The sequence below is a fragment of the Theobroma umbraticum genome, unplaced genomic scaffold, assembly GCF_002168275.2.
Source record: "Theobroma umbraticum cultivar Fairchild unplaced genomic scaffold, ASM216827v3 scaffold_56.0, whole genome shotgun sequence".
NCBI lineage: Eukaryota > Viridiplantae > Streptophyta > Magnoliopsida > Malvales > Malvaceae > Theobroma > Theobroma umbraticum.
Window position 1 is genome coordinate 8360427 of NW_018397256.1, and position 21522 is coordinate 8381948.

Sequence of the window (21522 nt, forward strand, 5' to 3'; positions counted from 1 at the left end):
GGAGGACCCCTCACCGAAGTAATGAGACAGAGCCCCCCAGAGTCAGATATAGAAAAGAGAGGAAGACTACTCACATGAGAGATCTGTGTCTCCCTGCAAACTGTAATGTCCCGTTCCCTTCACTGGGCGCTGACTCACTCGCACATCACCCACCGCTCGCTAAACACTACTTCTGCTATATCTGATTACGATGTCTTTAATTATAATATCACATAGCTACCAACTAATATTAACGGTGAGCTACTATAAGGCCTTGGTTAACATCATGAATGGGTGGTTGAACTGTATTTAAATTCTTTTTTCTTTCGATTTGGAAAATAAGGAATTTAAATTTTAAAAACCATGCTTTATTTGAATTAAATACTTGAATGCATGACTATCAATTGTGTTTAAAATTTTAAACGAATGCCTTGCACTAAGAAATGAAATATTGAGTACTTATACATTTTAATCGTGAATCAAACTGGAGTTTGGATTTAAACGACATACAACGGCGAGTTTAGATTTAAAAGAATTATTACTCAACTATCCTTCTGATCGGATGTTTGGTATTTCATCAGTGTTGATACTTACATGATTTTATCTAACCATAATGCATTTGGGTTTGTCTATCCTCATATTGATTTAGGAAAAGTCAGATTTAGAAAAATATAAATTTTATTTATATTTTTTATGATTTAATTTTTTTTAGATGACACTTTACAGTTTTTTTTTCTCTAATTAGTACATTCTGGATTTTTTTTCTCAATTTTTGTGGCTAACTTTTGTTTCCACAAGTGTTAGGTTATTAATTTTATTAAATAAATTTTTTTTTAAAAATCCAATATAAATAAATAAAATTTAAATTAAAAGTATTTGGGTATTTTTAAAAATAAAATTAATAGTCTAACTCTCGTGAAATAGAACCATAGGGTGCAAAGAAAAAAAAAATTCACAAGGTGCTAATTAAAAAAAATCACAAAATGAGAAAAGTTAAAATCATAAAAAATATAAGTAGAATTTACCTTTTAAAAAAATAATATTAAATTTCTAATTTATAAACAAAATCTAATAATAAACAAATCATTCAATTTTGAGAGTTAAAATAAGTTGTATTATACACTTGGAAATTACCATAATCAACAAGAGACTATCCACAAAACTTGAATCTAAAATTAATTACTATAATTCGCTGATTAAGTGAACCCTATATTTATAATGCTGAAATTGATGGAACAATCAGCACAAGGAACAATAAAAAAGATTACTGAACAATGATAACTTACATAAAAAGAAAAGGGTCTTTGCCCTTTGGCTCGCCATTCCCAGCAGGCTATAAAATCGCAGAACAAACCTCCCATAAAAAGAAAAAGTAAATTACAAGTCTGTACTGCTTAGCCTAATAATTTGACGTTTCTTAAACAAAGACAAATATTACTATGCAAAGATGGAAGTCGGTCAGCCCAAGAGGCGCTGCTCAATAAAGGGAGTCAAAGAAGCGGGTGAGGGCGTGACTCTTTGAGAGGACAGAACCCGGGTCCGAGTGGAAATGATTCACGTGCTTATAATTCGGATCTTCGGAAATCAAAGTGGGCCAGATTAGGCCATAAAGGTTAGGGCCCACAAATGCTGGTTTCCCAGCATGTTCACGTGTCAATTTCTTCCCACGTGTCGACAGCGAGGCCACATATTTCTCCTGTTTTCTCACTCGAGCCAGTAAAATGAGTCCATTTTGTTGGAGCCCACAATTTAATATTAATAGGAAAAAATTAATTAAAAAAAAAAGGCAAGGTCAATATGAAGTGAAATCGACCTATCTTAAGTTAAAGATTCACCATCAAATTGGAGGACCCACGAACAACGTATAGGCAATTGCCATTATGCCAATGTGGTCCTTTTTTTATTAAAATTACTAACTATACTACATTAATTGTTTCACAGCAATGAAATTGATGGCTTACACAAAAAAAGAAAAGAAAGAAGAAAAAAATTTATTCGGTTGGCATTTGCCTACCTTCCCTTCCTTGGAAATAATATTATTGAAATCTGCTGTTAACGTGTACTATTGATATGAAATTAAGGTTTGTCACAGAGGAGTGAAAAGCCTTTAGTTATTTAATTCATGTTGATTTTTCTAATGTTTCTCTCTCATAACGTATTTCACTTTTGAAAAGGTTAACCTTTTAAATATTTTAACCTAACTTTTCTCTTGCCTTCTAACATTTTTTTATTTTTTTATGTTATATTTTGAAACTTGGAGTTTAACTGTTATCAATCTTTGACTATTTAAATGTTCTTTTGAATAATTTAGAACTTTTTTAAAAATATTTTGTCTAAAATATAAAAATCGGATTAGTTTAGTAAAAAATACACTAATTTTCGTTCATTTGGAAAGAAACTTCTTATCTCTTTGAACGTTTGGTTAAAAATATATTTAACTATTTAGAAATGTAATAATGTTAATTACCATGTTAATTTCAAATAAAAAGACAAGTATAGCCCTTTATTGTTTATTTTTTCAATTCTTTTTTATTTTGCATTCCCTTTTTCCTTTTGTCCAAGACTGTTTGCTTTTATTTACAAATTTGTGAGATTTAATTAGTTATAAATACAGTTGAAATGTTTAATTAGTTATAAAATCATCTTTAATTACTATCAATTTAGTTTTTAATAACGTCAAATTTAATATATTAAATTAGATAATTATATTAAAAAAATACTTATGAAAATATTTCTTTCTCCAATTAGTTTGAAAAACATTTTTTTATCCTTCTTCAAAATGTAACCGATATTAGAATAACATTAGTGAAACTAACTTTTTTGCAAAGTTTACTTTACATTAATATTAAAAATGTTCACATTTTGTTTATATTTATTTTTTCTACTTTTCCCTCCTTTTTTATTTTTTTAATCCATTTCTTTATCACTAAACCTTTTTTTTACAAATTAATGGTAATTAATTTATTTTAACTAAAGATAATTTCATACATTCTTTCTCAAAGTTAATATATTATGGAATTAAATATAAGTTTAATATGTAATTGGATGAGAATATATAACGTAATTAAAATATAATTTCATAATAATTAAAAATAATTTTAAAATTAATTAGATCTCATAATTAACTAAATCTCATAATTTTGTAGTTAAAAAAAAGTCTTGTGTAAAAGAGAAAAAAATACTTAGCAGAGGGTAAGTTTGTATTTTTAGTTTAAAATTAACTTTAATAATTAGCAACATAACTTTTTCAAGAGAGGGGTGTATTTTCTACCAAATCTCAAGGAGATTGTTATAAACTTCAATAATCAATCACCAGCACCTCAGTAGTCAATACTGGGGGCTGCTCTAGCTTTCTTTCTTCTCCTAAAATGTGGTCTCAACTCCATAATTTCAAAAGCATTTTGTACGTGTGTTTGTGTGTTTAAACAATTAATCAATTAACAGGACTAAAGGATGGAAAATGGATTAAATGGGGAACGGAGAGAAGTCTAGATTCCAGTTTCTTGTCATTGACCAGGGAAGGATCAAATCAACAATCCAACATACACGTGATTGCATAAGGCATAGATATTGAACTCTTCCATACTGAGAAAGACAGCAACCTTTGTGGATTGAGACATGCAGTGACAATGGCTTGTAACAATCGTTTCCACCATACAAAGGATTGCACCTCATCACGTCCCCTTGCAAATTGAAACTTTTTAAACCATTAATCGGTTTATCATCTATCTGCTTCCAGGAAAAGGGTGGGTAGTTGAAGACTTGAAGAAGATTTATTCATATTTCCAAACGGACCCAGCAAGTTTTTTTTCCTTTTTTTTCTTTTCAGCGTTTGGGCTCAGTGACAATGATATTTGCTTTTGATGTCAGATTTCCGGTTGAGAATCTGGGAGACGAAAGGGACACTGTGATGTTTGCTATGCATTGGTGGTGTTCTTTTCAGCTCGCATCAATTATCAAACTTGTTCAACTGTCGAATGTTGATGTTTACGTTGAATTATAAGACAGCTATCACTTGTTCAAAAGTAGTCTCAGCACAGTAAAAATTTTGCAAGTTTTGATTGGCAAAATGTATTGTGGTTCATTTTTCAACTTGGAAACCAGCTTCTAGGGTATTCTGGCTTGGTGCTTTAAATTTGTCATGGCTGAGTACAACATGAAGCTAGTGGCTATAGTTACTGTAGTTTTAAGCCAGATTCTAGCTTTTTGGTAAATCGAAAATGAAATATCAGATGAAACCTGTAATCTCTGCTGCTCTTCCTTGAGAGGCAAAAAAATTCTCTGGCGGAAATGGAGTCTCAAACTTTCAGGTTAAAGAAGCATTTCTTTGAAGTATAACAGATTGAGGTCCAAAAACCAAATTACTTTAATATAAAGCTAAGTTTTTGACTCTCTCGCAACCCTTTAGTCTCGATCACCTTTAAGACTTTTCATCCACTGTACCTGCTTTCGTCCCTGATAGTTAACTACAGCAACTTCTAACTTTTCCTCAAAATCTTCTCACATCTACCTCACTTGCCTAGACTTGAATGTTTTTAGACCTCAATTTTCCTTTAGGAAGTACCCTTGGGATACTTCATGGGCTGTGTCCAGTTGATTCTCACTTGATCTGCCGGTCTTTAATGAGTCAGCTTCTCATTTATATCAGTCAGCAGGTTCCTGGCTTATTAGCAACCTAAGTTTCACATAATGAAGTAATAATTATTATCCTTCAATGTACTTGGTGATTGACCCTTTGTTTAAAAAACAAGATTCAAATCTCTACTCTCAATTATTTATAAAAAAAAGTTATTATCCTTCAATGGGAGCTATATATTATAAAGATAAAGCAAAGAAAGATGTGAGGACACCAGTCACATGCCCAAATTCCATGATGTTATCTTGTGCCAGATGGCTTTTTTCGGAAGTACAAAATTGTGTGACGGGAATTTCTTCATAGCCAGCGGTCAAAACCAATTTTATTATTTCTTTTATTAGATAAATAATTATATTAATTATTATTTTTTATTGTTAATAAATTTTTTATTTATTTAAACTAAATATGGTATGATCTCAAATTATTTGGTTATATTGTAAAAAAATAATGTAAATAGTTAATGAATTATTAAGCTTGGAGTTATAAATAATACTTCAATTCTTTATTTATCATAATTGTTCTAGATTATAAAATGTAATTGGTGTAGTGGCTTTAATGTAAATAAATGGGTATAGTGTATGAGATTATACAATATCAAATAAGTTTATCATTGTCAATAGTTAAAGCGAAATCTATTACAATCTATTAATTTAAACTTGAGAGGTTAATATATTTTATTTAATATTTATATAACTTTGATGTTGCCAACAAGTGATGCTATATTTAAAGATTATATCTTACTACATTGAATTATGTATATGATAAATAAATAAATTATATAAAATTCTCAATAATAGAATCACCACATTGTTCTTTATTGACAAATATATTTAAAAGATTTCCATAAAACTATTGGATTTTCCAAATCTAACCAATGGGTTTTTTTTAAAATTGTTTTAGAATTGTATTTTTTATAATAATATTAGGTTGATTGAAACATGACATTGAAAATTATTGATACATAAAAACAATAAGAAATATGAGATAAAAATGAAATAGATATTACTGAAAATTCTTTTATAAGATAACGTTGCCTAGACTTGGTAATGAAAAGACTTGGGTGCCTTTATATACGCATTTAGGTGTAGAATGGTAGATAAACTATTAGATATGCATCTAAACTCAACTTTGTTAATCTTCTGTTAACTGTTACAGTCAGTTAGAAAAGCTGTTTGTTGCGTTCTCAAAATTTTCAATGCACAATGTTCTCTACAATATAAACACAACAACCATGTACACATGTTTACATTTTCCCTTTCACCTCGGTCCCTGTATCATCTCAGCTTCTTCCTCCTGTTTTAACAGTAAAACATCACATTCTTCACCCTCTCTTTCAACGCTGGTAAGGGCCGGACAGATGATCCATTGCTCGTGCGTGTGCATCTCCCTTTAGCATTTTCAGTTGCCTCTGGTTCAATGTAGAATCGAGCTCGGTAGGCGGCTAGATGAGCATAATATGCTGGAGGCACTGCATACGTAAAAGAGCAAATATACATTACAGATTTCTCATACTTTTACAGAATTTACCACTCCGCTGCACTATTGCCAACAGAAACGAATGGTGTGATTATGCTGTGAGATAATTTGAAAGTTAATGGATGTAGTAATCATGCAACTGGCAGATTAGAAGTTACCAACAGAAACAGATCGGGTGCACCGAGCATACCTGCAATCAAATGATCCATTAATTTGAATCATGATAACTAGAAAGGCCACATGTAACATTCAACAAATCAATATTCTTACGTGTAACAGAGGTTGTTGGTCAGAGACTGGATCTCATCAGCTGTGAAGTTATTTTCATCCCACAGAACATGATAGTGAGCAGGTCGACTTGTTCCCTGTCAATTTCCGGTTTGAAGGTAAACATGTTTGATATGCAGGGCTTTTAATGCAAAACCTTCCTCGCACATTATGATTCGAAAACCACAAGGCAAAAACCTCTAAAGATTATAGTCCATACCTGGATTCCCGCATGACTACACAGATAGAAGTCAAACTCAGTTGGATGACAGATCTTAGAGTCCACCACCGTCCCTGCATTTGGAAACTCCATGTAGATATTTATCTTAACATTTTCCAAGTATAGATGGAAAAAGCTAGCTACCTCATGATGGAATTCGATTGATAAACTCAGAGAGAGGTTTTAAGTAGTCATCTGTTTATTTTTATCCAGAAATCCTAGTTTCTTTCAAAAGGAATCGGCTAGATACTGGATACACCATTTATATTCTTAAATTTTACTTAAGCGAACCATGAATCCCAGAAAGAAAAAGAAGAACGGGTTTTTACCAGGTAATATATTCCCACTCTTCTCAGTGCTGCTTCTGTCACTGTGATTGCTTGCAAACAGCCTAGTGTGATGCCTCTTTTGAACCACAATGAATGTAACTGGAGGTTGATAAGTAGATTCCAGTGATGCACAGGCCTGCACATAACCACAGTATAAGCATAGGATTAACATAGTTAATAAGCACAATATGTCTTTATGTTAACCAACCTTCCGTATGGCATCAAGTTCATACAGTAGAACCTGGTAGAACTGCCCTTCACTGACACCATCTCTACACAAATTTTGGAGGACATAAGAAAACTTTGAACTAGAATAGTTTGAAGCTTAGCTATTCATTAAGTGTAAATAGTCTTTTTTGTTTGCCATCTCATCTAAAATAAATAAATAAACTTATCAGGATGAAACTAAAGATTGCAAGTCATAGCTGGTAGACCTGTAAAAGATTATCCTCAGTGGCTTTTGTCCAGTGGCCTTCTTAAATGCAAGTAAGAGCTCCCTGCATGACCATGAATTTATTTAAATGTCCATCAGTATATTGGCACATCAATAAAAAATGCACGGAATGGATCCACGTTATCTAATAAGTGCTACAGAGCATGGGAGGACATGATATGACAAATTAAAGCATGCAGTAAACTCAAAAAAGAATTTGGTTTTCAAGTAAGCAAGCTTTTGCAGAATAAAATTTTAGCCAGGAAAGCTTTTGAAACTTGATATTGACCATATTAATGCATCTAGAGACCTTAAAACTGTAAACTGAGTCCACTACCAAACTCAAGTCAAACCACTTTATGTGGCACCACTATGCACTGATGTAGTTCACAACTTTAAACTCCATTGTCTCAAAATTTATCAGGCAGTTTTTTCATATAAGACAATGTTGAAGATGATCAAGATGACCAACAAGCTATAACTTGGAATTATGACTTCATCTATATGACTCCATACCATATAAATGATTGATGGGCTGATATAATCTTAAATGAACAAACCTGATCATGCCTCCAGTAACTGTTCCTCGTTGAGGATCCTGCCAGGTTTTGAACAGATCTTGAATTAATTCTTGCCTATGAGGCTGAGCACATACCAGTCCAGCGTACTTTGTCACTTCTGGCCAGTCTTGTGAGGCCACAACCTGCATTCCAGCAATCATTAAGGCTAAGAAGCAACATGTTATCAGCTTTTAACATACAGGATTCAACTTACTTACAGCAGCTATAGATGGACTGGAGTCCTCTCCAGATTCTGGATGAGTTACATCAGCTCCAAATATTATTGTTGGAATGTCACTAACCAAAGGAATTCTCCAACTTAAAGCATCTAAGAGCACAGTATTTCTTCCCCCCATCTAAAAAATAAAAATCTTGAGAAATAGTTTTGATTTAAAGAAGAACAATGCAAATTAAATAATTACCTAACAATTTCTGTGACCATGATTAGTTAAGAGAACAGATCATTCAGTTATGTCTGACCTTGACATTTATTTTAAGGGAGAGATTTGCCAAGTATTGTCTGCTAATCTTGAAGACATGTTTTGTAAGGCAGCATTGAGAAATCAAACCCAGATCTGTTTCACAAATTCGTTTAAGATCACCTGAATGCAAAACAAATTACTTATAGTCAAAACAAATGTGGCATATCTAATCTCAACAGCAGGAAGGTGTCAGTTTAAAAGAGTGAAAGAGTTAAAGCTTGAAGATGATGTTTAAAAATTAATGATTTAAATATTAATAATGTATATACCTCTATATGCAGGCTGTAGTCATACAATATTATCCAGCTAAACATAATCAAATTGAGCGAACAGATATATAGTTGCGAGGAGGAACATACCATATAGAGAACCATTGTTGTCTGGAAGAATGGCAATGAGTAATTCCAGTTCTTTTCCTTCAAGTTTGTTTTCAGCAGCATGATATACATATTTCAGTGCTTTCTTAACTTGATCTGGTCTTGCTGAATATATAGGAATTACAGGATCCCGATTAAATTCCTGAAATAAAGTCCAAGCTGATGTTCAGGAATTGAAGGAGACTATTGGAAGCAATACTTTCCCTTTTTTTTTTTGCTCAGTTATTGGAAGCAATACTATAGATAATTGCTGAGATAGCATTCAATTTAACCGAAAAAAAGGTCAGGAAGATTCACCATGCCAGAGACTTGGCACATCTGAACCAACTCCTGACAAAAGCCATGAGCAGTGCTCTCCTGAACACTTCGTGAGAAGTTGATACAAGCCCAGTATCTTACAGTGCTTCCATTTATCACTTTCTGCAGCAAAGCAACAAGAATTGCCCTTCTTTAGATAGAAGTAACATGGAGTAAAATATAAGGATGCCATTTCAGGTGAAGTCTTGGTATCTTTCACACCTTGACATAGACTAACCTTGTTCATCATATTCCACTGACCAACTTGAGGCAAATATTCTTTTTCTTTTCCAGTGTCGTTATACTTCAGCTTTAGAAAGAAAGAGGACAACAGAACAAAATGTTAGAGAGAAAGAAGCAGTATCATGTAGAAGAATTGACAATGACTGCCAGAAAGAAAGAAAGAACGGAAAAAAAAAGAATAAACAGTGACTTCAACATTACCCATGGAGCAGGGAGAACCCGAGCCTCAATTGATGCAAGCTTGCTGTCTATGCTGATGCCAAACTCTTTTGCATAAGGATCTTGATCATAATTATTTTGATGAACTGTCTGTAAAGACACTAAAAAACTTTTAGGTCATCATTGTTTTTTCCAGGCAGGCCAAAACTGAAATGCACACTAATTTCATCCACCTTGCTATTGTTTTCTTTTATTACTATGACGACAAATAAGACAACTTGCTAATTTCCACGTTGATGAATATAATTATTATCTGCTATGGTTCAGTGACTGAAGTAAAACAATACAGAAAGAATGGAAATGACATACAGAAAGAAAGCAATTAACTAAAAGTAGACTATACAATATTCTTTCAGTTTTATATTCCTCTGTTTATTCAAAAAAGACACCAAATAATCCAAGGAACTGTGCTTTAGACCTGTAAGATGTCCAATTCTTGTTCACGAGGTCTTTGGCATGAAACTTTTAGCAGAGAAGTAATCTGTTTTTCATTCAGCCCTTTTGTATATCTCTGTCCTTCAACTATCTTGCAAGCCTGTGATAGGATTTATATTACATTGGCTGGAACTCTCAATGCTGCATACAAGCTTAAAGAAAATTGGGCAATGCGTACCTCCATGGGCAAGTAGTTCACCTTTTTCTCATTTCCTACTTGAAGGCAAGGTAGGTGTGCATATCTAATCGTATATCCATACATCTCTTGAAAGTACTCAACAACTGATTTCATGTTCATATGCTCATCGAGTGGGAAACTGATGAAAGGAAAACAAAAAAATTTAATTTCCAGGAAGAAGCAAAGACAAACTTTCAAATTTGAGAAACAGGAGGCCAAGTCCAATAAAAAATATACATTAGCTCCCTTGTTGGCTGAGTTGTCAACCCTGAAACCCTGTACTTTCTGCGTACATTTCCTCTGTGAGTCACTTCCACTTTTACACCTCTGAGGGCTTTCTTAACCTAAATAACATTCCCAAAAAGATAAATTGCAATTTGCAAGTCTAAGTGAAGGATAGATATAAACTTCCTACATGTTAATGTGATTTCAGAAGAAGCTGTCAGAGCTAAAAGCCCACAATGAATAGCGATGAGAGTGCCATTAGACTATAGCTAAGTGGCAAAGTACCATAGTGTTGTCTCAAACGTTAGAAGAAACTTGGATATGTTGTTGTAGCAGTTACCAGGACTTGACATTATGGTTTTTTATGTCATATAATGGTATCCGAGTTTGCACAACATTTGAGGCAAAATGAAATTGACCTCTATCACTCTTCAGGAACTAGATGTAAATAGCAAGAGGGTTACATCACGGCCTTGGGAATTGATTTTATAAATCTGGTTTGGATGCAACAAACTCCTGTTTTTAAGTTGCTGCTCAGAATTTCAATCCTTACCTGGAGATGGTGAAGATTTTGCAGCCTGTGTTGTAACTACTACAGTGTTCCAATGTTAAAGTACAGGATCTACTTATAATTTTCAAGAATGCCAAAAATGACGATGTTTATATGCATTGCAAGGAGTGAAGCCATCATGAGCCAAACCGTACGATACCTTAACACGATCTGCATCTGACATTGGCCTTGAATACACATCTTTACCCAAAATTTGAGCAACAAAATCAATGACAGGTAGTGGTTCAATGAATGCAGTCGTTGACATATCTAACACAAAAAGACAAGATAAGAAAAAAGCAGAATATTGGATTCCAGCATAAAAAAAAGGCTGATAAAAGCAATGCTTCTATCAATTGAGAATGTCTAGCAGGATTTTACCAATGTTCAGTGACAATCCCATCTGAGTAGGTCTTATACTCTGGTAGAAGCCGCGCCATGATTCTAAGCCACCTCCCAGCGCTTGTGGTTTCTTGATATGAGGAGAGTAGAGGAACCTTCCAACTGATATGTACCTATATTCATCGAAATAAAGATTATGACAAGTTAGAATCTGCTGTCAGTGGGATCATACCTCACAAAAGAAACAGAAGAATAAGTTAAAACAAATAAGATGCACCTTTGAGCCGCAAGTTCCCTTAACACAGTATCGATAATATTAAGGGCTTCTTGAGGGGTATCAACTTGAATCCCAGAAAGGAGGTTGCTCAATTGTGCCATACTAGCAAGAGCTACAAACTTTATTGTCACTTTAAATTCCCTTCTCCTGATTAAATTAGCAGTATTTGCATCAAAACCTTCAGTAGTTGAAACAGATCACGGATATATTCCAATTAAAATGAACAAGTTAAGGAGAAAATTAGTATGAACCAGTTTTAATGGATGAATTACCTAGCATTGCCCGTTCCTTCATCTTCATCAGCCAATATTACATGGAACTCCTTAGAGGTAAAAGGCAGTGATCCAGCTGTGTATAGGTTTTTCCTTCCATCATAAACAGGAAGCCTCATCCCTAAGTCGCTGTTTCTGTGAAGTTTAACTAGCTCTGTCATAATAGCTTTGTTCAGTTTACGAGAAGCAACTTCCGGGTTTATTTCTACCTGTTCCAAGAAACATTACACAACAATAAAAGGGCAAACCTAAGTCTCAGCATTTCACCTAGTTAACCATTAGTATTATTATTTTTTAATAGAGCAAAACTTACACTATAATGACTCAAGTCAGATCCTGGTATCTCAGCAAGAAAATGGTTGGCTTTAACCATACACTTGGTTCCCAACTGGCCATAGCCAGGCCTTCTGTGGAACATAAGGCTCTTGCATGGAATAGAACCCATGCTTGACTCAAGCTTTGCATCCTGTAACCTATCTACCTTATGTCCTCTGACTCTTCTCCTTCCATTCCTCCTTCCCAGACTCTTCTTGCCATCTTCAAATATATCGCCACTTTTGATGATCATTTGGGGTGATTTCTTCTGATTCATGGAACTCTTTAGAGGTTCCCTTGACACCACATGGTTCTCCTTCAGGTCTCTCATATGCATGTGAGGCATTTCTGTAGAACAAACAATATTCAATTAGTTGATTTAAGTAACTCTATCTCAATGGAGAGAGAGAGAGAGAGAGGGTGCACCAAAAGACGAGACATATCACAAAGTGATGACTCAAAAGACTACCTTTGATAGGTAATGGCTTAACATTGTACACGTTTTCTGCGAGAATCTTACCATAAGGGATTGGTTTTTAGAGAACAGTGACGACAAATGGGAAAACACGAAGCAGTGTAACGGTTGCAGCAAGCTAAAAAGAGGAGGGAAAGAGAAAAAGAAAAGAAAGAGGAGATGTATATAGCATCAAATATCGATAGTGTTTTACTCTATAGCTCTGTATATTCCCTGAATAGGATGACCAAAAGAGGCATGCAAACATGCAAAAAAGCAAGAATCCACGGTGCAAAGATTCAGAAAAACCTCCAAGCATGAAAAAAATGAACAAAGAATTACCAAGTGTGAAAGAAGTTAAATGCAAGTTCATACACAAGCCATTTGTCGGCTCATGAAAAGTTCATAAACAAGTTTATGAAAAACAAAAACAAGCATTTTTCCATTAGTAAACAAAAATATGCAGCTAGCTTTCGCCATCTCCATGGCTTTTAATGTCATATACCATGTAGCTGTGAAGCCATAGTTACACGTATGGTTTCTCATATCTTCCCTCCCTCTCCTTGCGGAATCACCTTAGTTTTCAATATTAGGACTCAAAGGGAAACAAAGAAAGAAGAATTTGGATCAGCTTCTCCAGTGGAAGTAAAACATAGTTCAGTAAGAAGGACCACAATTTTACATTGTGGGCATAATCCTGATCATAGCGGCAATTGTGCCGCCTGTGGTCCTAGTGGCATTGAAGGCTGCATTTTTCTCCAAGTTCTTTGCGGGACAGCTTGTAATCTAGCATGTATAAACTGCTTTTTTCAGAGGAGTATAAAGGAGCTTTAACTCCTCCCAAAGCCCACCAACAGCGACTAAACATAAAGCACCAGACAGCACACAAAGAACAGAACAGAAACACAACAGATAGGAAAATCAGCGCCTCAAACGGATAACATTAGTAACAATTAGGCTTAAAAACTGGTAGATTCGGATAACTCTTGGCTCAACCCTAAAACAAAGCAGTAAAGTCCTCAAAGACTTTGCAGCTTATGTAGTTTTCCTTGTTGTTTATTAACCGGACACATTGTATTTTTCTGAACTTTTTTCGCTTTTGCTTTGGGATACGTTTAGCTGCAATTTGTCAGCTGTACCTTTTTCTGGCAGGGAGGCATTTATATTCAGCATAGAAAATTTGGAACATGAGGGTAAAATGCAATAGTTACCAACCGTGGGATTATTACAAGTCATGAAGAACAATCAAATGGCATGTCCCTTTCCTTTCAGTGGAGATAATTGGTCCAACCTCAACTCTTATTTTAGCTAATACTTGGGCTCAAATGCATGGCCCGTTGAAGGGAAAACAATTATACAAATAATTATTTGAAAAAAAAAATTGGAAAAGAAAAGGAACAAGAAATCTCACATTAGGGAAACTAAATTATGATTTGATTTCACAATGAGAAAGTAGTTTCAAGATTCTGAAATTCATAAACCCTAGGAATTTACAGGGTTTTAAAACTACCAACAATATATTGCAAATGCAGGCAACTTTACCAACCCAAAGGGACCTTTTCTATTTAAATATTGCAGTGTGTGAAGAAAAGAAAAGCTTACGGTACAACTGAGCTCAGCCCAAAGCGTACAGGCAGACAGCTAGCTAACCCAAGCAAATGAAGAAGCCAACAACATGAAATTATAGCAGTCTGATTAGATCTACTTAGAAAGGCATAAAGATCTCAAGGGAACATAAAAGAGTTTAAAGTATCTTTAAATAAATCTTTAGGTCTAGGCGATGGAAACATTGAACTTGAAATCACAACAAACTAGGGAGTAGAACCATTTATACTCATATATACTTTAAATTTTGCAGGAAAAGAAAAGAAAAAAGGTGAGTAGTAATAGCCAATAGTGGTACTACCTTTGTAATAAAATCATAGTCAAAAATGACAGTCTCCCAGATAATCCAAGCTGTCTGCATGAAGCAGTACAGTTGTGTCGTGGAGCTGCGCTTCAGAACAAGACTCATTGACTATAATAGAGGGTTTTTGGCTTTTTTGGGTTTTAGAATCACTAGGCAGGCACTGTCAATCCTATTCTACAACCATCACCATGTATAGACTTATAGGTACATTTTTCATGAAAATTTTTTTTTCATAATCTTTTGGTTTATGTTCTTTCATAGCAATTCCCAAAACTCCCCATATTCTTTACTTTGGTAAGAGTTTAAATTTTAACACTCGTTGAAAGTTTTTAGGCAAAAAAGGCCAATTTATTTAAAAAAGTAATGTTGTTTCCATAATTAATAGGAACAATTATATCTCAATTTCTGCACATTTTTATAATATATTATACCTTCATTGTGTATCAAAACCGATGTCACTACTTATGAATTTAAACATATATATATATATATATATATATTGACAAGATATTTAGCCAACATTGTCGATCCTCAAAACATATGATTGCCTACAAAACGATAAAAAGAGAAAAACATTAAAAAGATAAGACAAAGAAAATAAATGAAAAGCTCAAAGCACTAACAAAACCATTACTATTGATCACGAAAAAGAAAAGTGAGGAGAAAAAGCTTAGGACCAGCCGAAATATGACCAAAAAGGAAAGCTTCCCTTTAGAAAAACAAGAAAGAAAAAAACCCACACCTTTTTTTTTTTTCTCCCAGGTGATGGTTATGTATCAAGGAGGAATATCCGCAGTTCTCCTCTGCTACGCAGATATGGCTGAGAACCAAACGCCAAGCGCCATAACAACATCCATAGCAATCATGAAACGTAGATATGGAAAGAGAGGAAACAAAGAGAAGGAGTGAAAGACAGAGAGGGAGAGAGTCAAAGAGTAATGATAAATATTATATTTATTTTCATTTCCAAATTTAACTCGTATATTTTTATCCGACTTTTACTGTCTTTTTACTCCTAAATGCTATGAAAAATAAATATAGAACATAGCAATTACATTTGACATAGACTAGAGAGTAAGTATTGTACTTTCCTTCTGGGGGGGTTAAAAGCAAAAGTCTGTAAAAACGAAGATAGCAGTTATTGAAGGAGAGGGGGAGGGTAAGTAGGGTGAATCTGCAACGAACCTTTTGCTTTTACGTTTCCTTATGGAGCATCACGTTAGCAATAAATGCGGTTATTTCCTCATCAGCTTTCTCAACAACCAGAAATTCCAGCTCCCATACTCTGCAAAGAATATATTTTTAAGTGCTGATCGATTATTTATGACAAAAAGAAAGATCAGGGCTGGAGATATTGGCAAAGCTTAGATATATGTGCGGCAAACTGCGGCTATATAGCTATACAAAGTAACAGAAACAGGTTTTGTGTAGCATAGGCCAAATCTTTACTGTACTGTGGCTAAAGATTCAGATATCAGAGACGTGGAAAGATGATGAAATGGTGCCACATGGAATTTGGGGGCCTGCGAATAGTAGTATACTAATGGTCGGTAAGTTTCGTAGGCGCTGGTTAGTGAGTATTTTAGGTAAGTGAGCTATGAAAGTCGAAAGGTTGTGAAAAAAAAAAAGAAAGAAGGATGCATGGACCCTGGGAGGTGAAATGTACGAGGATAACAAATTAAAGACGAGATCTAGAGACCTAAAAAGAAAGAGAGAGATTTAATGCATGAGATTAAAAGTAAAACTGCCTGCAATAGATATGGACATTAAAGCACAAGCTGTCAATGTAAAGTAAGATCATCAATGTGCACGGGTTTGAGACAAAACCAAAGAGAGAGTTTGAAAGCTTAATACCCATTTCAGAATAAATGAAGTAGTGGCACTTTGAAAAAAAAAAACCTTGATCTTAGAAGGAAATCCTGACCTAATTATGATATTGCTATTAGTTGAAAGGAGGAAAGCTCCAGGAAAGAGAGGTGTTTTTTTTTTTCAAGGCTCAAATAATGAAACTTGATTAAAAACTGTTGCTGAAAAGAAAGAATGTCTTTCTTGGAAAACGAAGCACACGAATGTACCAGGGAAACGCAAGCTGTGAAGAAGGGGTATGAAAAGATTATGGGGTGTCGAGTATTTTTGGGAATGGATTCTTTCCTTAGATTATTATAATAATGATTCTCAGCTTTCCATCCATCGGCAAACACTCACGACCTTTAAGAAAAGGAAACTTTAAACGAGAAAGAGTGTGGGAAATAGCTTTCTGAGATGGGGGGAGCTTTAGGCCTTTTTTCTTTCTTTCTTTGAGCATGAAAGCGTGCAACTGATAAAAACTGGTGAACTTTTGCATTTATAAACAGCAAAAGAGAAATGGGATTTGAATAAAAAGCATAGCAAAGCTAACGTTTGAAATTAAACCAATTAAAAATAAACTAAAACAAATCGATAAAAGGTGTGAGATTCCATACTCTGAGACCGAGAAGGAAAGATAAGAGAGGTGGTGGTGGACTAGTCTATCTCTGTGGCAAGCCTTTCAGTGCTTTTCCAATCTGGTTTTTTATTTCTAATCCTTGAAGATCTGACGTTTATGAATAAAGAAAAGATCGTTGAATAATTGATGGAAAAAAGAGAGAGTGTGTCAGGTTCTGGGGGTGGATATGTGGCCGGAATTTGAGATTCCGGTGAGAGAGAAAGAGAAAAGAGAGAGATGCGGATGGCATGTATGTGAGACAGCGAGAGTGAGAGGTGTAAAGCAAAAGGTTGAGTTGGAGCTTTAAAAAAGGAAGGAGGCAGGTTCTCCTTTCGAGGCTCTTATATACTACTACTAGTGCTATTGAGCAGCGTTACGTGATGAATTAGGATTTACAAGTAAAAAAACATATAATTACATAGCCAACAAAAAATCTACATTACTATTTACATCTACTCTTAGGGCAAGTTTCGTTTGTTTCCTTTTTCTTTCCGTGTGAGTGCTTCTCTATGGTGGCAATTAGGGGAGAAAAGATTGGGGTTCGACAGCTTAAACTCGAATTTAAGCCTTATTTTCTTGTCATATATAAAATGAACAGGTAATCATCAGCCCCTAAAGTGGTTTGCGTCATGTTGATTCAAACTTGTTCAACAATGATTGATTTGCTTTGAATGACAAATAACTACCCACAATAATACCATAAGATTTGGATAAAGTTCCTTTCCTTACTTTTTTTTTCTTTTAATTAAAAAGTCTTATTCCTTAGTTCAAGACTCCATAAGCGTCCTTCCTCTGCATCTCCAATGTCTTTCTGTCACGGTTCATTACTCTCTCTCCTATAAACTAGCTTATCAGAGTGCGCAACACATCCTTTCGGCAACCTGCTGTTGCAGTCGGCCAACCTGCCTACCACCCTTACCTACCCCGGTCGTTGGGGTCGCTAAGGCCTGGCGCTTGGCTTGGTCCGCGGGTGTCATTACCCCCTCTCCATAAACCGGCTTATAGGGTGTGCAGCACACCCGCTTCTAAGGAGCCCAGGACTTCCCGTTCCTGTCTGATGTAGGATAGAGGCACTTTTCTTGTGACACTCTCACCCCACTGAATCGCAACGCCCCGTTACCGTCGACCACCCTACTTACTCCGTTGGGCTCCACCAGGCCAACCCCACCGGCCGGGCGCTTGGCGTGAGTCAGAACGAGGATCGGTCTGCTCTGATACCACTTTGTCACGGGGTCATTACTCTCTCCCCCATAAATCGGCTTATCAGAGTGCGCAGCACATCCTTCCGGCAACCTGCCTGTTGCCGTCGGCCAACCTGCCTACCACCCTTGCCTACCCGGTCCGTTGGGATCACTAAGGCCTGGCGCTTGGCTTGGTCCGCGGGTGTCATTACCCCCTCTTCCATAAACCGGCTTATAGGGATGTGCAGTACACCCGTTTTTAAGGAGCCCAGGACCTCCCATTCTTGTCTGATATGGGATAGAGGTACTTTCTTTGTGACATTTTTCCTTTATTCAAGATTACATATAAAATTGGCACTTAGCTATAGTCTCCTTTTCCTGGTTCTTTCCTTAGTGTTATCCCTTAGCTCAAGGCTACATGATTGGTGGATCTGATTGTATAATGTGTTTAAAAACATAAAAGTTAGATCCAATATATATATATATATATATATAGCACCAGTACTAGTGCAAAATGGGTAAGAATATGTTATTGAGCAAAACTAGAGAACTTTGATTTGCACCTCCTAATAAAATTAAAATATAGTATACATTTATAATTGACATATTGACAGTGAATTATATATGGTATGAATTTGGTTGTGACGTCTAATATCAACACAAGCAAAAGTATGATTTCACTCGCTAATTCATTTTTATATATCCTAATTATGTTTAATTAATTATTTTATGAATTACGAATATACTACTTTGTTCATATATAGTGTATTGATTTTGTTCATAGCTATACATAACATAAAAGTGACATTCACTTGATCTTTCACCATGCCAACTGGGGCAAAGTACTAATGGTCGTACAGAGAAGGTTCATCAAACTCTTGATGGCCATATATATCAAAGAATCCGCAGGTCTCTCTGCAAAACGTTTCACAACTTGGAAAGCATGGGTACTAACCTGTTGGACATAACATGACTTGATCTACAAAACTGATGGCATGAAGTGATTTCGGATCAGAAATGGAATATGGCGACACCATGCATCTGATTAAATTGGGCACCTACTTTTATAACTCTACTCAGCAAAAGTTTTGATAATACAAATTTGCTTTATGCAGATATGTAGGATTGCTTGCAAATTAGTCCTTTTCCTATAAGTGTACATGAAGATCATTTGACTAAAACAGGAGACTTGTCACTTTGTACTTGAAATTCCATCCAACAAATAATAATAATAATAATAATTAACTGGTTGGCAAGAAATCTTGCATGAAAGCGGAATAACATAGGAAAATGTATATATGCCAATTTAAGTTTGGTTTAACTATAGTAGAAGGGGAATTTCAATATAATATTTTATATAAATATTTAAGTGACGTTTGACATTTTACAATGTAATGTGATTGTAAATAATATGATTACGGAGAAGATAGTATTGTAGTGTTTTGTATATAAATCAAGTAATAATTAAACTGTAGAAAAGATGTTATTATAATATTTAATTTATAGGTACTTTACTGAGAACATAATGTCAATTTTTAGAATTATCTTTATCTATTAAAATATAAATTTAATATATTTATATTTTTTATTATTAATTTTTATTTGACATTATCTTTTAAATATATTGTTAATGTTATATATTTTATTTTTATTTTTTATTATAATCTTATATATTTTATTTTTATTTCTTAATATAATTTTTTATATTATATATTTTAATTTTAATTTTTTCTATTAAAAGATAATATAAATTTTATTGATAATCACCATCACTATTGAGAATAATAAAAAGATATCCTCGAAATCTATATAAAAAAATAAATTATAACATTATAAAATATTTTTAACAAAGTAACAAAATTAAACGTTAAAAATATCTTTAATAATTACAGAGTGTAATGTAATTTTAAACTGTAATCACATTACACTTATTAGTTGTAATATGATTATATTGTAATTTTATATTTTAATGGTTTGTTACAAAACAAACATTGTGATATAATCTAATTGAGTATTTGACAGGGAATATGGTTTCACTCTTCACATACCAAACATTATCTTAAGAAAAAACTTTAGCCAAGCCCAAGACTAATATTCCATGATGCATGGAAAACAACCGTGCTTACTTCGAAATTGTAAATAAGCAAAGAAGGTGAGGTGATTAACTAGAAAAATTACATCGAGCAGTTGAGTGGGTCAAATTGAGAGACTTTATGTTACGAACTACACCTATTTATAAGACATTATTCATTTTGACTCATTAACTTAACGATATTATCTCACAAAAAAAAATTTGCTCGAATTATGCTTTTTTTTAAATGATTCTTCATTACAAATATAATATCTTCGTATTTATCGTGAAAGCATCAACTTTTATGTAAAATTCATGACTTTTCTTTGAAATCGTGACACCCTCCATGACTCGATTAAGACTCCATGCAATTCACGTGACGTTTTATAAAAGAAGTCACCTTTGAATTAACCAGAATAGAAGCGGGGCGCAGCCGCTGGCGCGCTTGTGCCATAGTTGGACAGAGTGAGGCAGGATTTTGGATTAATGATGGGCTAAAGATTGGACGGGCTAACCCAGTCAAAATAAAAGACCCAAAAAGTTTTCTCAACCTAAAAAGCAGAGAAAGTGAAAACATAAGAGATTGTTGAAATGTGATTTGGCAACGAGTATCACGTAAATGGCAATTTTGTATTATTTAATTTGTTTAGTCAAAATTAGGGGTATTTTATAAACGATTTAGGGTAGGGTTCTCATAATAATTTTAGAGTATCTGTTATCTAAACTTGAATATAAGTATATAGTTTTATAATTTATTTTAATTGTTATATTATATATGTTACTTTACAAATTTTATAAATATAATATTTAATTTGAATTTATAACTTAATTTTAATTACATAAAAAATAATTTATTTTTATTTTTATTATTAAATTCAGGTCTAATCGAGTTATGTAACGAGTACTTATATTATTGTTAATTAAATAAATGAGTTTAAATTTTAATAAGATATTGTTAATTGAGTTTGAGTAGGTTATAAATATTAGATTTGACAATCGGATTTAGATACGAGTATGTAAAACTTAATAGATACTTTACCTATTGTTATTCTTATGTTTGAAAGAAAAATAAAAACTGAAAAGTAAAACCAAACAAGGGGAGAAGTGGGTTACAATTCTTACAAGCAAGGTCTTGGCCTTGTGGCATGATGCCTACCAGTATATGTTAGAGAAAAATAATTTTGATTTCCATTATTATACTAATCAGCTGCTTGAAATATGTTGATCACCAATTCTTATTATAACAAAAGAGGAAAAAGGAAAAAAAGGATGTTAATATTCGGCTAGGGTATAGAGATGGAATCAATATGTTCTTTTATGGTTTAAGGATT

The 21522-nt window shown here is 34.0% G+C and overlaps 1 protein-coding gene across 6 annotated transcripts; it reads right to left on the bottom strand.

The window, feature by feature from the left end:
* Positions 1 to 5774: 5774 nt before the first annotated feature.
* Positions 5775 to 17234, bottom strand: LOC110410541 (protein argonaute PNH1-like). 6 transcript variants are annotated; one of them, XM_021420286.1, is made up of 26 exons: positions 16938 to 17234; positions 15661 to 15760; positions 15218 to 15295; positions 14907 to 15023; positions 12111 to 12460; positions 11798 to 12006; positions 11526 to 11672; positions 11288 to 11421; positions 11067 to 11176; positions 10369 to 10475; positions 10132 to 10270; positions 9937 to 10053; positions 9501 to 9608; positions 9295 to 9366; positions 9057 to 9179; positions 8742 to 8901; positions 8381 to 8502; positions 8119 to 8256; positions 7901 to 8043; positions 7342 to 7404; positions 7116 to 7179; positions 6908 to 7043; positions 6579 to 6652; positions 6362 to 6456; positions 6250 to 6281; positions 5775 to 6083 (listed from the first exon to the last, which is right to left on the bottom strand). In XM_021420286.1, the coding sequence occupies exons 5-26, from the start codon at positions 12456 to 12458 to the stop codon at positions 5914 to 5916; spliced, it is 2811 nt and encodes a 936-aa protein (XP_021275961.1). In that variant the 5' UTR covers positions 12459 to 12460; positions 14907 to 15023; positions 15218 to 15295; positions 15661 to 15760; positions 16938 to 17234; the 3' UTR covers positions 5775 to 5913. The 6 variants fall into 6 exon arrangements, with proteins under 6 accessions (XP_021275961.1, XP_021275958.1, XP_021275959.1 ...); XM_021420283.1 differs by lacking the exon at positions 14907 to 15023; XM_021420284.1 differs by lacking the exons at positions 14907 to 15023; positions 15218 to 15295.
* Positions 17235 to 21522: the final 4288 nt, after the last annotated feature.

Bases quoted from the DNA above. Each gene is read 5' to 3' on its own strand.
- LOC110410541 (XM_021420281.2), bottom strand. From the start codon at position 12,939: ATGAACTTGCATTTAACTTCTTTCACACTTG. The intron at 12,007-12,110 runs GTAAGTTTTGCT...TTCTTGGAACAG, and splicing joins CTGACTTGAGTCATTATAGT to GTAGAAATAAACCCGGAAGT. The intron at 7,044-7,115 runs GTTGGTTAACAT...GGTTATGTGCAG, and splicing joins AACTTGATGCCATACGGAAG to GCCTGTGCATCACTGGAATC.